The 17,717-nt window shown below is 41.4% G+C and overlaps 1 protein-coding gene across 1 annotated transcript; it reads right to left on the reverse strand.

Annotated features, from left to right (window-relative positions):
* Nucleotides 1–1,576: 1,576 nt before the first annotated feature.
* TMEM64 (transmembrane protein 64) lies at nt 1,577–13,680 on the reverse strand. Its single transcript, XM_015619817.3, is given in 5 exon segments — nt 1,577–4,198; nt 6,537–6,692; nt 12,225–13,132; nt 13,135–13,187; nt 13,223–13,680. Coding segments are annotated over 5 exon segments (1,770 nt in total). The 3' UTR covers nt 1,577–4,003.
* Nucleotides 13,681–17,717: the final 4,037 nt, after the last annotated feature.

Below are 17,717 nucleotides of genomic sequence, written 5' to 3' on the forward strand. Positions count from 1 at the left end.
ATCTTGCCAATGACTTTTGTTCTAAAACAAAGCAAAACCCCCAGTACATTAAGCCTGCTCTGCTAATTTCTTTAGCAATGCATCTGAAACTCTAAATAATTAGAAGGAAAGTCAGAGGACTTTTCACTTCAACAACAGCAAATCTGGCCCAGCTAATTTCTCAAATGAATCGAGAATCCAGAGCCAACCAACTATGCATTAGTCACTTGGCTAGCAAGGAGGATTTAACTTACACTAATGAACTTAAGACTTCATTAAAATGTAATTTTAAGTTTAGCAATACTCCAGGATGATATATTGTAGTAGGAAAGGGACAGGGTTGACACTGCAGACTCAGCTTCTTGCTACTTATCACTAATAAATTAATATGAATTAAAAATCAATACAGCAGGGTAGTGCAAGACAAATGCTAATGTCCATGAAGAGAGAATTTGTTGGATTCATCACCTCTATGCTGCCAGACACATCACTAATTCTCCAGGACTGGAGAGGACAGAGACAAGCTGCTTTGCACAGCAGAGCCAGAATTTGCATCAGCCCCTCTTCTGCAATTGATTCCTATCCCCTCATGCCCAAACCATCATCTTATGCAGACAGGTTAGTACCAACCTTGAATTAGTGTGAGAAAGCCTGTCATAGAGCTACCCAAATTCTATCCTTGTGCCTTTAAAAATGACCACAAAGTGAATGGGAAGGCTTTTGCAATCTTACACATTGTATCCTTGATAACTTGCAAAACAACTGACTCCAGTTATCTCAGTCAAAATCCAAATTGCATCAGCCTCAGGTAGAAAGCTGAAAATGGATGCAAAGGATCTGGTATGGGAAAAAAGCCACACACCATCTAAGAGCAGCTTTTCCATTCCTCAAACTTGACCTCAGCAATGCTTGCTCAAGTTATTGTGCAAAAATCAGTATGAAAATAGTATATAAAGCTCTGGGATTAAAAAAGGTTTTTCTCACAGATGCTTAGTTATAAGTTATATTTTGACAAATTTACTGCACAGTTGCACTTACCACAAGGCAGAAGGAAAACCGGTGCCATGCAGCTGAGATTCTTTCTTTACAACCTGCCCTTTAGGTATCTTTCATATACAAAATGCAGAAATGTCACCACTGTGACAACTCAGAAAATATTCTTCAAGGTGACTTGCCATATACTGCTTAAATTAGATTCATACCTTTGTGGATTTTAACTAGCCTAGGTAGGGAACCTATCTTAAAAAAATAATAATTACATCACTTTTACTGCTGTTATGTTCAGAAATGTCAATCCTCTTGGTTTTCTAGCATGTTTCTCATAAGCACATATATTCTTATTCCTCTACCGAAAAGGCAGTTGCAAATACCAAACCTCTAAAGTGTCTAATAGAATTAAGCATGTATTTAATTAAACAAAAGTAAAAATCAAGTCTATTTCCCTTGCCAGTGACTCCCCACCCATGGAATTCATCCTTAAAGTCTAACCTGTTCCTCCTTTGATGCAGACAATTATCTTTGTATGGCTGCATAAAGATGAGACTCCACTGGACCTTCTTTCCAACTACATCATAGCAACTTAAACATTTCATACATATTCCTTTAAAGAAATTTGAGTGAATTTATTGTATAAAATTATGATTGGCATGGTACAGAAAAGTTCCTTTTAATGCACATTTCCCATTAACTTGTACACAAATATTACAAGTATCAAGCAAAATGCAAAAGTCTTAAGAACTAATTTCATACTACAAAAGTGTTCACATAGTGAAGTTACTCTGGTTACAAAATGTCATGGAAATAAAAGCACTTCAAAATACGTATTTGGGAAATGTTTCGAATAAACAACGCAACCTTAAGTTAGTTAAAAAATGCAAAGAAAGAGATACCATCTTCAAAACAAAATTTTTCATTTGGCAAGATGAAGCAAAGTTCAGATCAGTTCACTGAAGGACTGTTCTTTACAAGAAACTAACAAAAAAAACCCTCTTTAGTTAAGAAAGGACTCAATTATACTATGATGACAAATAACGCCATCGAGAAGTTATCTGGCTCTCTTGTTTTCACACAGGAGCTGTCAGAGGCAGAGATGTGTAAATGAACACTTCCAGGTATATACAGATTGCCTTTTCAAAAACCAATCAACCAATCAAAACTCAACCCAAAAACCAAATGAAGCCAGAAACCAAAACCGAAGAAAAACCAAACAAATCCCCAACTGAAAAAAAAAACAAACCAAGCCCCAAAACAACAAAAAGGAGACAATCTGAACTTTGTTGCTTTCATTGAACTAGTTCAGTTCTTTAGGTTGCAGGACCCAAGAACACCAATCTGCAAAGGATACAAAATGGAACTCCCACTACGAAGGAGTACGCAGATGTTGTTAAACGAGTGCCACATCCTCTCAGTAAGGCTGTTAGAGGCTCTCACATCTCTGCTTCCAAACGGCCTTAAAGACCCACTATTCTCAAAAAGACAAAAATGCTTGGACCCTACAACCAACCTTACAAAAAGGAGGCACAATCATACTGTTAGAAAATAACATAAAATTTTGAAGACTGAAAGCATCCTTTCACACAAAATAACTACAAAAGCCATACTTTACATTATTTTTGTATCAGATGACTTGCGTGTGTTTGAGCCATTGAACATTGGTATGTATATCTACATGAAACTCACACATACAGAACATTGTGTTCAGGCATTATTGTTGTTTTTCTTTTAGACACACACACCAGTTACTGTCAGGTTATCCAGTCTATTTAAATGCAGTGAAAAAAGTCCACAGCAGGCGTAAAAGGAGCAGTATCCAATACAGTATTGTCTTGCAAAAATGGAGTCAGAATTCCTGAGTCTCAGAGACATTGCTGTCCTTTCCACTACTGGATTATTTCTTTTTCCAAGGAGAACCTCTAAGTTTTTGTTTCTTCACTCTGATGAAATTTGTAATAGATTGCGTCTTTTAAAAAATGTAAAACTAGTACAAAAGATGTGCCAACCAAAGTGAATTTTTAAAGCTTTTTAAAGGGAAAAGGGATTCACTTACAAAATAAAGGCCACCTTCTTGTAAAATTAGTACAGCTAATATCCCATCATTCTGCTTAGAACAGAGATTTAGCTCCCTGTTCTACAAGCCTTATCACATGCAGTCATGAGAGCTGAAAAACTTCATCCTTTTAACAATTAAAAATATCATATATAGGACTAACGTGGAACAGCCCTTTGTTACAACAACCAAGGTGGCAAAACCAATTAAGTGTCATTCAAATAGTCATTGTAATCTAACTTCTACATTTTCCCTTGTACTTTGCATATTACACAGTGTAACTTAAAATGTAATTTAAGAGCACTTCAGTCCCACAATGTAGGATTTAAGCTTGTGTGAATACATTTGCATGGCTCTGCAACATTTGTAATGACTTAGAAAAATACATTCAACCGAAATTTTATATAGGGTTTTTGTTGGTTTTTTTTAAATCAAAAATGAAGAAAAAGCCAAATGGTCCCATCATTAGCTAAATAATACACTCCAAGTTCTGGAAGCAATTCCAAAGCAAAAGCACATTCAAGAATAACATACATTGAATTGCATACTTTCTCAATCACCTTTATCAGTAATAAAATTCTACTGTATATAATTATTTAGCCTTATAAATAATGCTAAGCAGAAAAATATTTACCTCTGTGCTACTTTTCTGTTTATAGAAGCATTTCTCAGTTTATAGAAGCAAAGGAAAAAAAACTAAAGTGCAGACTACAGGCCATGACAGGCATAATAAATGACCAAAGGTGCAGCCAAATTTGCATTTACATCTTAAGTTACTTTGCCATCTTCCTTGTCTTGCCAGAAGTCACCCCATGTGCAATTAAAGAGCTGGTCAGCTGGTTTGTGCCACAGTACAACCTGTAATCACTTGTAATTTTTTTAAAATCTATTTCAATTGTCCATAGATATTTCTAGGCAAGGTTCAAGACATTTCTAGCTCAGGTTCACAAAACCTTACTTAGTCATTAATACTTGAAATCACACAATATTGACACCCCCTCCAGAGAATGCTACTGTCCTCTTGTTGCAATATGTGGTTGAGCCATTGATGCTTGGCTGAGTGTCTTTAACAAGTGATGTCTTCATTTCCATTTCACACGCTACAATAGCTGCATTGAGTTCCACTTGAGCCCGGTGAACGACATAAAACGAGAGTCCTATGCTTATGACAATCTGCAAATAAAACAAGAGTGCTGTAGACTGCAAAGGCTGTGGGAATTAATACAAAGCAAGTAATCTGAATAAAACAAAAAGTTGTCAGTGCAAACATTCATGAAGGCATCTGTTGACTCAAAGCTTTACAGGCAACACGACACTGGAAGGGAGATGAACTTAGCCCCTGAGTAGCTCTAAACTTACATATGTAACTAAAACTACATATGTTGCTAACAATGTAACCAGCAAATCAGAACATAGAAAGAAACTTATCTTTCCAATTTATATAAATATTTTAAGTTCTTTGTAATGTCTTTCTGTTAAAATCCATATACTTGTTATAAAGTCATCCTTTCACCTCCTTGAACACCAGTCAAGTTTTTAGCTGAGATCCTCCTTAGGAAAAAAAACCCACAGAATCTTCAAGTAAAAATCAAGGTGTCTCATAGTGAGTCCCTTTGAAAGAAGCGAAGTTCCTCTGCCTTTTTAAAAGAACTTTAACTAGCTGGAATCTGCAGCTTCCTTTCAAAAAGGCAAAGAAGTTATATTACTTGCAACAGAACCTAGAGTTCTGAGTCTGAAACCTGAACTTTGTTACTAACCGTAGGGCTATGTTCTCTTTAACACTGAGGACTTTTGCTTAAAACACCTGTCAGCATGGCAGATGGTGCTGGAATATCACTGAGTAAGGCAACTGACAAGCATGAGCACAGGACAACTGCAGCTGGAAGGCACCCTGGCAGTCTCTAGCCCAACCAGCTGCTCAGAGCAGGGCTGGCTGTAAGATGAGGTTGCTCAGAACGTTTGTCCAGTCAGGTCTTTAAAACAGTAAAAGGATAGAGATTTCACCACTTCTCTGGGCACGCTGGTCCAGTGAAAATTATATTCCTCACCAATTAAAATTACACATTTCAAAAGCTGGCCAATATAAGATTCACGGTGATACTATAGACACTAATTTTTTAATAGATAGGAAATTTCTATTCTACAAGCTTATCCAAATATTTAAATTTTATTTGGTTTAGAAATATTACTACCAGAAACCTACCTCCCTAGATAAATAATTAAATATATATATACACAGACAACCATGAAATGTGAAGGAATTTCAGAGCTATTTACTAAGTCAAAGTCTCCTCAAAGCTCATCCAGGTAAAGCAGTCAGCAGATGCCTCAGAGATAGAAGGAGAATGCAAATTTCTTCACAAAAGGCCTCCCCTTCATTTATTCAGTCACATCCCAAAGACTAGTTCCAAGGAGGTTAGTACTCCTTTTAAAACATTAAGGCTATCCAGCTACCACTTACCTTGCAACACTTATGTTAAAACCTATATAATCTGCAAAGGAGAGTCAATGTCAGTTAAAAAAATATATATAAATGGGGGGAAGAAAGGAAAAAGACCACTAAAAACTACTACCCTGGAAATAACATTTCATGACTAAAATAACAGCTGATCAAGAAAACCATTTATGCTCTCTTTGACCTATCAAGACTATCTATGCCACACTTACAAAGGCATTTTTAATACTCATAACCATGTTTCATGAAAGCTATAAATTATATGTCCTATTTAGAAGCACACAAATTTCTGGGCAAAGGGAAAGGTATGTTTAAAAGGATCTTGGTCTTGGTTTTCTATGTTAGCATTGTTAAACATCAGCTTAATGACTGTAAAATCTGAGGAACCAGAAATTACTGCACTACCTACTAAAAGTCTGCAAACCATGGTAATTGTTAGACAATCATAGCTTGAAGTACTGCACTGTCAGAGGAGTTTTTAACATATAATATAATTCTGAAATACCCATAGCCTCATAGCTCATAATGGTCTCACACTTAAAGCTTACACCCAGTATTTACTGATGAATTATTTCAAGAGCTAAGGTCATGTAAAGGTACTTGATATACTTCCCATTAATTTACTCGCTTGTAAAATTTGGATATTCTGATTTAGGCATTAAGAAAATAGTACTCTACAGCATTTTTAATCCTGAATATCTATGCAAACTGGGTATGCTGAGTGCTATCAGTGAACACTGCACAGGTGTTAGGTCTACACACACATAAGCTTTTGTGTAGGAGTGGCTTGACAAGTCTAAAATTCAGCAGAAGATTACCCTAGAAGGCAAGAGAAGAAAATTTACCAAAAACTGTGTCAGAAAAAGAGAACACTAAGTAAGTTCTGCTTTGTGTTATGCTCAAGTGTGAGAGAATTACACTTTTCTCAGAGCATAAAACAAAATCTAGGAACACTACACTAGGAACCCATGTTTCTTGGTATCTAGCAATCAACAGAAATCCCAGAGACAGACAGTACTATTACCAAGTTCTATGAAAGCAATTATTTTAACTGACCTGTAAACCGAATACAAAATAGCCACTAACACTTTGTTCTGCAATCACATCCTCCATGGTGCGCAAGGTAGTGCCCAAGTACGAGTTCAGGAGCTGAGTAGGGAGCAGCCCAAGTGAAGAAGCCATCAGGTAGTTGGGTAGTGATAAATCTGTAATCTGAGTAAAAAGCAAGAGTAAGAAATCAAAAGGAGCTGCAACACAAACAACCAAACTACCACTTCCCACAACCACCTCTGCAAAATCATGAAAGAATATCCTACATTCCTTCACTGAAACTTTGATTCACGCACAGGGGGAAGACAACAGAATGAAACAGTATGCATCTAGTTTTCATCTGGCCTTTTTAAAGTTACTGGGCTTGATTTAATTTCACCTTTCATTACGCAACATCTCTGTGCAACAGTCATTAACTAGGGGTGCAATTACACTGTTCACAGGAGATATTTATTTTTACCTGGTAAACAGAGCCCTTGGATTTATGAGAATTTACTTAAGAGAAGAAATTACTTTATTGAATGTGAAGGTTGAATGCAAAAATATATCTATTTTTCATTTCACGTATATGGTAAATAATACAAGAGGTAATTGGTCAAAATGTCAATGTGTTAAATATGATCCAGGTAAACAGAATGGCAGATACAATTTGTCTGTGCTGGGCAAGTTATGAGTTTATTAAGATACACGTCTTTCAGTGATCCCCATGAGCAATATCCATCTGTATCTATACTGATATATATGAGTATCATTGTCTACCAAAGGTATTTTGCATCTCACTTCAATTAGTGAACAAAATAGTACACACAGCTATAGGTTTTATTAATTTCTCTGGAGAAAATACTAATAATACTTGGTGTTTTTCTTCTTTGCTGTGAAGTTCCTGTACTGCGTCAATAGATGGACGTATGAGCTTACACAGGAACAAAGTACACAGTACCAGCTAAATTGGTATCAGCAGCCATCAGGAAATATTAAAGGTAAGTGCCATGAGAGCAAAAGATATTTACACAAGAGAAAAGAAAACAAGAGGAAACTGGGTCAAAAATTAGTGTGAAAACAATGATTTTGAAAACAAGCAGTCCAACAAATTTTCCAGACAATTCAGTTGATAATAACAGATCTAATTAAGAACAGCCTACATGGAACAACACTGAGAGCCTACATGGAAATTATTGACCTTGCCAGTTTTGTACAATGTTGAAGACCAAAGAATAGCAGCAATGTTACTCATTTCATCATGCTATTCTTAAAATAAACTTTAGTTACTGTGGAAGTCAGAGGGCTGAATTCTCAGAGCTCTAAGCATCATCAGTGGAAAGTTTTTGGGAGGAAGGGCAATGGAGGAGCAGAATGCAATGAAGCATAAGATTAAGAATAATTCACTGGAACAAGATCCAATAAGCCATTTCCAAACTTCACACTGCATATTATACTTCCCACAGACTGAAATATATACCAGCATCACAAATATTATATTTCCTTCTCTAGACAAGATTAATTTAGATTTATAATGAAAAAGGATTACATAATTGTGTCAGAACTTCACATTTGACCAATACTTTCAAAAGACTTTTTAAAGCATTGTTGTAATCTGGGCCATGTAATAAGAATGCACAGTCCAAACCTCCCATATTGCCAAGGGAATGAAGGAGCTGCTATTAAAAGTTTCTGAAATACTAACGCAGAGGCAAGATTTGCTAAGTAGGACACTATCATTGCATCTAATGGAGCTGGGAAACTTCCCAAAGATTGCTTTAACACTCCTGGCACCTCTCTCATTTCTGTAGCTGTATTAAGGACACCTGAGCTGCAGAACAACATGTCTGCACACCTGGATGTGTCCTGAAACAACTGGACTCCCCGAGTCATGAACAAGATTGCTTCCAAATGAAGGGGAGACTGCCCCAGCGGATACACTGAATTGCAGCTTGTTTTCCCACTGCAGTGAAAGCTAAGGAGAGGGTGAAAAACTTTTTGAGATGTCCTTTTAATTATACTGTAGGTTTAGAGCTACAGTTGTATCCCTTTCCCCAAAATGCGAGGGAAGCGGACACCATCCCTGACTAAGAAACTTGAGAAAAAATAAAACTTACAGATTTCCATACTTTCTTTCTAGGAACTTAACCTGTTCTATGAACCTGCCAGACTGGTATCTGCATGGCCAGGCTGCCTAAAAGAGCCTACCAGGGTTCTGTTTCTGGTAAAATCTCAAGCCAGCAAAAATAAAAAAAAAAAACCAAAACCAAGCATGAATGCAATTGTGCTAGGGGCCACAACAGAAATGCACTTAAATTGTATTCAAACGCAATTAAGAACTACCTAATTGCACTGATAATAATAACCAGAAACTCCCCCATAAAGCCTTGGACGAACTTTGTCCCGTGGAACTTTTGTGCATTCTTTGCAGCTGGCACCTTCGGTTCAGCACTGTTAAAGAATAAATGCTTCTGTCAGGACTTTTCTGGGGGCTCCCATGCCTTTAGGGGTTGCAGTACAATTTCTCTTCCCCCAGTTTACAAATCCCTGTGCTTCAGATCAGGTGGGCCTAGTGACCAAGGGTAAAAGAGAACTCTGGTGCTTTTTCCTCAAAAAAAAGCCCAAAACAAAAACTCCCCCTCCCCCCAAAAAAAGCCAATACCACCTCCTCAAAAAAAAAAACAGTAAATACAAAAAAAAACAAACTAGCTGCCAACTTTCCAATGGAGGAAGCAGTGTGCATGTTCTTGGTACCATTTCTTCAACTCTGACGTCACTGTATGCATTTCTGAACCCAGAGGTGCACACTTAAATATTCAGATTTTTTAATCAGATTCTTTAATGTAATATTCGCCTTAAAGAAGTAGGAAAAAGTATGAAATCCCATCTAACCTACATCTGGCACTACAAATAACCAGTTCACACAAATCTCAGTCCAAGAACAAACTCGTGGGAAGGAGATGATAACCTGCATACCAGGCCTCCTTACAGACCTGCCTTCAAAACACTCCAGAGTTGCCAAGGTGAGAGAGCTGTGCGTGGGCAAACACATCAGTAAGAGCTATCAACTCACCCCAGGAGCAGGCCACTCTGGCATCAGAAGTGATAATTAAGCAAAACTCACTCAAAAGAGAAATACAAACATGCTTTCAGTTAGCAAGTGCTATATTCTAGAAACACAAGCAAACGCATTACCTCACCCCTTTACTAGCAGCAGAACCTTGTAAGAAGCAAGATCTTCATGTCTGGCTGGTGAGATGCTAAAGAATTTATGTTAATTTTCTTCTTGTGCTGTTTCAATTTATATGATTGAATTTATATGATTGAATTTATATGACCTCACTAATCAAATCCTAAGAACCCCTTTCATCTTTCTCTACACCCCCTACAAGTCAACCTCCTGAAAGCCCTCAGCAGATGGTATATGCCACCGAATAAGTGCCTGTAGAAATCATTTAATCCCAGTCCTGCAGATGACCCTGCTCACACCAAGGTTATGCCTTTCCCTGAACCTCAGGTGTCACTTCCTTCCATCTCATTTAAGTATTCTCAGTATCTCCAGTTTACATAAAAATATCCACACAGGAAACATCCATAGACTAGACCACTGGAAAATTAAAGATGTGTACTTTTTCTTAAGATCACTGTTGTTTAAAAATTAATCTTTTTCAAATTCATTGCTGAAGTTGCTAGCATGGGGAAATGCATTTTAAACTTAAAATGAGTGTTAAGTTTTCAAATAAGTGAGAAATGACAGCTTGGTCTGTGTAGGCTGAAAACTCTATTTTTTACATAACTTAAACTTGACTCAAAATGAGAAACTCTTGAATTCCTAGATTTGTATGGATCACTTTTCAGTGATCCAGTAGCTCATATTAAATGCTCTCAATGAAAAATTTGGTATACACTGTGCCTTATTTGACTGTGCTATAAAGCAGTAAATCAGGATTAATAAACATAACCAAACTAAAATTAGCAAAAAAAAAATCCAAGTTACTTGGCATAACTCAAGCATCTGGTTTCATCTCATTTCCTATCTATTATTTTAACATTGAAATCATCCACTTGGAAACAAAATTATTTAGCCTGCAGAATATGGAGAATACAAACCACAATGATTTACAGCATCATTTTAATACTGAACTGGCCCGAACAGTCTGTAGAATCGTTTTTCTAACAGAAGGGTTATGCCAGGAAGGAAATAATTTTAACTTGGTAATTCTCTGGTCTGTTCTTCAGATCCAATACTACCCTATATCATCTGCTGACTACTGCAAGTGACACCCTGAAGCTGTGAGCAACCAGAGCACAACAGCTCTCCCCACCTTCGGAGGGTCACAGCGCAGCAGAAGCTTCATCTGCTAAACTGGACCTTGGGCTCCAGGAGGGATTCTGCTCCCAGCTGAACAGGACTTGGCCTCTTCAGTCCTGCAGTAATATAGGTTAACAAATAAGACAGCAAAGGTTCAGCTCTTCAGTTTCTCGTTCTTAACAAGGAAACGGTTAAAGGATCTGCTTAAAAAGAAATTGCAAGTTGCTATAGCTCTTATGGATAGAGATTACAGCTCTGGAGATGAATGCTCCAGTACACACAGCAATTTAAAATATTTGGTGTGGATGTTACACCCCAAAACTGCGTGGATTAAATTTTACTTTAAAAAAAAATTTAGTATTCAGTGACCTATTAATTGCAGCCAGATGATTGTGTCAAAATTAAGCAAGTGCTTCAAAAGGGTACAGGATCAGGACTGCAGACAGGGAAAGGAAGGTGGGCTATAAAAGAAAGTGGCAGACCAAAACACGTATTTAGACAGTTAAAGAACATACAAGTTACTGGTAACACTTAAAGAATGTCACAATCCAGTTTGCTTTGTTTAGATTTCATCAAGTTTGTAGATACAACTGAGGCACAACACAGCCAAAACCAGATCCCTCAAAGTACTCGGGAAGCAAGGAGGGTCTGAAATTGTCATCAGCAACGTGACAATACTCAAAAAACTACCTTCCATTTTCTTCTTTACTTTTTCCTTTAAGATGATCAAAGAGACCAAATTAACGGACCAATCTTAACCTGAAAGTAGAAAGAAAAGCAAGACTAACCCTTTTCCAGACTCAAGTTTAAACCAACTTTCAGTGCCACTCTAAAGCACAGTCCCTTTTCAGGTCTGAGACTACATCCTGCTCTGCCCAAAACCTGCAACCTGTCTTACGTGCACAGACTTAATATCATGTATGGATTTGCCAGATGCATGGTACAAACACCAGCCACACCGAGAAAGAATTTTAATCTGTCCACTTCTTCCTTTCCAATATGATTACTTATATTAAGTAGTTTAGGGAGATCCGGCAACAGTTTTCCTCAACTCCTGCCAGGTTTTAAAGTGGATCACTTTAAAAGCACAGACACTTCATAACTGTTGAGCTCTCCACAGATTTTGCTATGCAGCACATTGGTGATTCTAACACCAGAATATAGTCTTGAAAGACGAGAGAGCAACTCTAACATAACACGGCATCTAAAAAATCTGCCTGCTGCCCCTCTGCATGCACAGAAGAGCAAGCAGAGAGGGTTGTTTTCACTGCTGTTAAAAAAGAGAAACCACGGCTTGTTCCCAGGAAAGGAAGCAACTTCTACCACTAAGAGCAGACACTATGCCAAAAGACATCCTTCCAGCACTTGTCTTCCTTGGCCGCACAGCCCAGGCAGGGACTCACCGCAAAGACGGCGTTCTGCACCCCGAAGGGGATCAGCGTCAGCCGCGACAGAAACACCACCTTGAGGCCGCTGCCGCCCTCCACGACACGGACGATGGCACTGAGCGTCCCGCTGCCCTGGATCCTGGCCCGTGCCCAGCGGGCCAACAGCCGCTTGCAGGCCACGTGGGCGACGAAGGTGCCGACGAGGACGCCGAACACCATCAGCCCCATGCCCAGCACGAAGCCGTAGAGGTAGCCGGCGGCCACGTTGAGCAGAATGTAGCCCCAGCCGCACGGGAAGGACACGACGATGAAGCCCACGGTGAAGAGCAGCACTCCGGCCAGGCTGTCCAGGCTCTCGGCCCAGAGCAGCAGGTCCCGCAGGTACTGGCGCACCACGGCCAGCGAGGCGAAGCAGACGGCGGCCAGGACGCACAGGCTGAGGCAGCTCTTGCACCAGCAGGTGCCCAGCAGGCAGCAGGAGCAGCGCCAGCCCCGGGCCTCGGCCAGCCCATGCCCACCGCCGCCCGGCTCGGGCAGCTGGCAGAGCAGCAGCTCCGCGGGCGGCAGCCCGTCCTGCTCCGCGCAGGGCCCCAGCAGCAGCCCGCCGGCCCCCGCCGCCTCCGCCGGGACGAAGCCGATGGTGTCCCCGCTGCTGCCGCCGCCTCCCGCCGCCGTCCCGGCGGCTCGGGACAGCCAGCGGCCCAGGTCCTGCCGGGCGCCCTGCGCCGCCGCCTGCTTCACGGCCCGGGAGAGGAGCTGCAGCGCCGCGGCCCCCGCGCCCCGCATCCCCCCGCCCCGCCGCCCGGCTCCAGAGCCGCCGAGCCGCGCAGCCCCTTCGCTCCCCGCCTCCCCACGCAGCCTGCGGGCAGGGGCGGCCGTTCCCTCATCGCCCCGCCATGGCCCGGCTGCCGAGCCCGGCCGAGGGCCGGGCGGGGGCGGGGAAGCGGCGGCGGGGAGGGCGGGGAGGAGGGGGCCGCGCTTCGCCGCCGCCCGGCGGGCGGAGGGGCCGCGGCGGCCTCCGCGCCGCCTCCCGCCTCGGCCGCGCCGCCGGGGCTGCGGCGTTAGACGGCGGCGAGGCCGCTCTCTCCGTCCCGGCAGCGGCAGCAGCGGCCCTGGCGGAGCGCGAGTCCCGGGGGGCGGCGGCAGCGGCGGCGGCAGCGGCACCGGGGCTCCATCTCCCCGCGCTGGGCTCCCGCTCCGCTCCGGGAAGCGCCTTCTCGGAACGGCGGTGCCGATGTGGCAACCCGGAGAGGGAGGAGGCCGGCGAGGCTCCGGCAGCAGCAGCGCCCGGCCCCGCTGCGGGGCTCGGCCGCGGCGCCAAGGCTCCGCCTCCCGCCCCGCCCCGGGAGCGCCGCGCCGGCCGGGTGTGCCCCAGCGGGGCCCCGCCGCCCGCCTCGCCCGAGGGCTGAGCAGCGCTGCTCCCCTCCGAGCTGCCCGTGCCCACACCCCCAGCGGTGCCGGCAGCCCGCATTCCCGGCAGAGCCGTAACCCGCAGGGTTTGGAGGAGCCGTGCTGGAAAGCGGGTTGTTTTCCGTCAGGGGAGCGCGGGGTTCAAGCATCGCTGACTCTGCTGTTACAACTGCGCTCCCTTGACATGTCGGCGCTCTCCCTCTCCTGCGGAGGGCTTTGTACCGCAAACAGCCCGGCTTTCCGTGTCCAGCAGCGAGACGCGCCTCTCCCGGCCGGTGGCCGGGTTTGAGCCGAGGGGCGACAGGCGATGCGCCCGGGCTCCGCGGCTCCTCCCCGCCAGCTCAGCGCGGCTCACATGCCCGCACGCTCGGACACACTTTGGGGTGGTTTGAGGTTGAATTTTGAGTCATTGCTAGAAAAGAAAGAAAGAGCCTGGATATACAGTGAGGGCTCCATTTAGAGGGGTGTTTTCTTGGGAGCCTCGCTGAGGCTCGATAGCTTCCTAGTCACTTTTGCTCTGGCGTTACTAATGGCAAGGTGCAGAAAGGGTTTGTTTTCTTTAAAACGCTTGTATACACAACGTGCTCCAGTGGAGTTATATTCGCCTGCTGGGAAATTGGCAAGCGTATGTAAAACGAGAATACGTGTAGGTTGTAAAGGTTAAAGGGCGATTAGAAACAAACAAACATCTCAAAATGAAGAACGTATCTTAAAAACTTGTAGTTTAAAAACTGCAATTATGCACTTGCAAAATACAATGGTAGAAACAATATAATCTGGGCAATCTAACAAATCAGCCTAGCAAAATGACAGATATTTTTGAGAGCCAATAGCAGAATAAAATAATCCTGGGGGATCCTGTACAGCAGGGAAATTGCAGATAAATTTCTCTGGCATAACCTACTTTCTTGCTGTTACCTGTATCTGAATGTGAGCATTTGATTTTGTGTGCAGTCTTTGCTTATGATGCAAACACAGGTATCCAGAATTATAATGTCAGAAAACCCTGCACTAGAGCTTCTCGAGGATCATGGGCATGCTTCTACATTTCAGCAAACAGAGCAGCTGGAACTTCAGTAGAAGAACATGAAGTTCTTCTAATATTAATAATAATAATAAATATTAATTTCTGGCTCTATACTAAGAGCACATATGTCTTTGATGTGGATTCAGCTTGTGTATATTTTTGTTCAATGCAGTTACTTTTATAAAACAGGAAACAGTCTGGGTGGAAATGTCTAACAGAGTTACATGCTTTACACTGCCCCTCTGGTGCTGTATTTAAAGTGCAGAACCTTGTACTCTGAGCTGGAATGAATTTCTGGTTCTCACTCTAAAAGCTACAGGGTTCTGTATTTATGATGACAGAAAATGTATTTGAAAAGTGATGACAAGAGAGTATGAAACATAATGGTCCATCTAAGTGATAGTTTTGCTATTACACTCTCACCTATAAAAATAAAATTAACTAATTAGTGGACATGTTTTTCCAGTCCCTACAGGCTGAAACTCTTTGACTTTATCCATCACCTGGGCTCCCTAAAATAGCTAATCCTAGCATTCTTCTGGCCCCTGGAGCAATAGCCCAGGAAGGAAAGACAGCAAACAAACAGATTTTGAGTGACACAGACCATGGTCATGGAGCATCTTTGGATAAACATCCAAGTGAGGCCTCAGGAATTCAGCAAGACTTGGGTGGAGCTGGTAGCTGCTCCCTCATGCACAGCAGCTACAGCTACAGAGATGAGAGGCAGTGTCAGCTGGCTCCTGCGAGCCTTCCCAGCACGCTCTGACCATCTGAAGAGAAAAAAAACAGCCTCACACACCCTTGAAAAAGTGCCAAATTGGCACATTGCTAGACAAAATGCCGGACAAAACGGTCTGCCTTTCAGACTTACTAGTCAGTGAATCATAGGATATTCCTGTACCATGGATGATGCAGTTGCAAGGATATAAACAGGGCAAGATCTGTAGGGACAAGCAGTTATCTTTCTAATCACTACACTTAAAAAACTAGGCAAGCTCTTGAGCACACAGCTCCTGGACAAACACTTTGTTCTCCAAAAAAGATAGTGATTTTTGTTTGTTTTTCCTTTCTCCCCAGGTAGATTAGTTGATTTAGTGAATAATTTGCAGCAAATGCTGCCTAACCTGTTCTTTTAAAAAGCACAACTGTTACTTTGGTTACTTTTGGAAATTATTTGAAGTAATGGAATTAAAATTACAAATTATTTCATATGGGTTTAAATTATTGCATTTTATCAACTAATACTGTTCCTCTACTTCCTTAGATGTATCTAATTACTTAGATTTTCATTATCTTGTCTGTCACCTGAGCTGATTTCTTATCTATCTTTATATTTAAGTTCTGTCTTTCTTGATGAATACATGTAAAACCTGAGAGGCACAGCTGGAGTACTGTTCTGCTTCAAGAAAAGGTGTTTCTGTAGAAAGATGCTCTCACAGTTATGTAAATGGTAGTGGGTACTGAAGAATTTTTGCCAGACAGGTGTTTTTTCAAGGCCTGCTATGTAGGCTGAGGATGTTTCCTTGTCCTGGCACAAGCTACTGAGAGATGCTATTTTGTGTTTTAAAGCTATGATTCTTCTGTCTCATTTTTTATTTGAAGGACTATTATCATGCAAACACACCCATCTAAGCATGTGAGTCATCTTACTGAAAGGAAAGGCATGACTCATTTAGGTCCATGCAACTGGTCCACACTGAATAAGGACCCTGAAGATGAGGAACAGGATACATTAAGCCACAAAACAGGACCTAAAATAATTCTCAAGCTCCTGAAAACTTGCCATAGTTGTTTCAGAATGTCTCTTTGGGAGGGAGAAGCAGGAGTTTTTCTGCAAAAACAATATTAAGAACCATAACGCCAATGTATTTCTAGATATCTGTTAGTTTCTGCCAGCATTACTGTGAAGATCCTTTGATGGCAGTGCAGTATTGACTAATCTATGTCAGGAGTAACGATTCTTAGGCCATAGCAGGCTCACTGAAAGTGCCTCCATCTGGCCTGCAGTCTTCCTTGCTATAGATTCCTTTACATCCACTTGAAGGAAGGGAGGTGTAAACTCATGCAGGGAATACACATTTTTGCTGTTAAACAGAGTGTGAGTTGCAAAGATGTGGGGGATGGTATTAGCAAGGAGCAAGCCATGACCAGAGGAATTATTTGGGTAGACCAAGGTAGGTCTGCAAGCCATAGCTTGGGCCCCACTAATTTGGATTGTTGTATTTCAAATAAATGTGCATTCACAGTTTTGTCAAAGTGAAAGACAAGTGTGCTGAAGGAAAACAAGGTATCATGTAGCATTTTATGATATTGCTTGAATTCCCTATGAAAGGTGATAGCTCTGAAGTTACTGCATCAGGAGCAGGAGGTGTAAGAGGAGAAAGGGCACAATTAGCAACTTGGGATCATGCAATATTTTAATTTTTTGGACCAATATCTATCAAGATTTACCAAATTTTGTGTTACTTTCACCAGGAGCTACCTAGTTCAGAAAAGATCTTTATATAAAAGATACAAACACAAAAAATTAAATACCCATAAACCTCATTTAATATATTCCTGAAAGAGTTTTTAAATTTTGGGGTGAGAATCAGATTGTGTTAGTTTGCAAGTTGGTTTATTAGGTGTCTACAGAAACTTTATTACTTGATATATAATCCAAATTTCCCTGGTAAGTGTCATATAATCATGTCAAAAACAGTGAAGGATTTGTATCATAAACACATATATAATGAATCTGTTTATTTTCATACATGCTTCTACTTAAGAAATACAGTTTATACAACAATTTTACAAGAAACATTTCAAACCAATTTGATTACAACTCTACATAAGGCATGAATAAAAATAAATACCGTAATCAATGTGCTGAAATATTTACATTGAAGAGGAAATTCTCAGACATCACTCTGGTATGACATATGTAAATAGTAACACACATTTAAAATAAGTCTATTTAAATAGAGGTGAAGATAGAGGAAATGACAAACCTTAAATATCCATATACGTAAAGCAAAAATACAGCCACATACTTGGTATATCTATAGCTGCCTTCACCTGTTGCAGTAATG

The sequence above is a fragment of the Parus major genome, chromosome 2, assembly GCF_001522545.3.
Source record: "Parus major isolate Abel chromosome 2, Parus_major1.1, whole genome shotgun sequence".
Taxonomy (NCBI): domain Eukaryota; kingdom Metazoa; phylum Chordata; class Aves; order Passeriformes; family Paridae; genus Parus; species Parus major.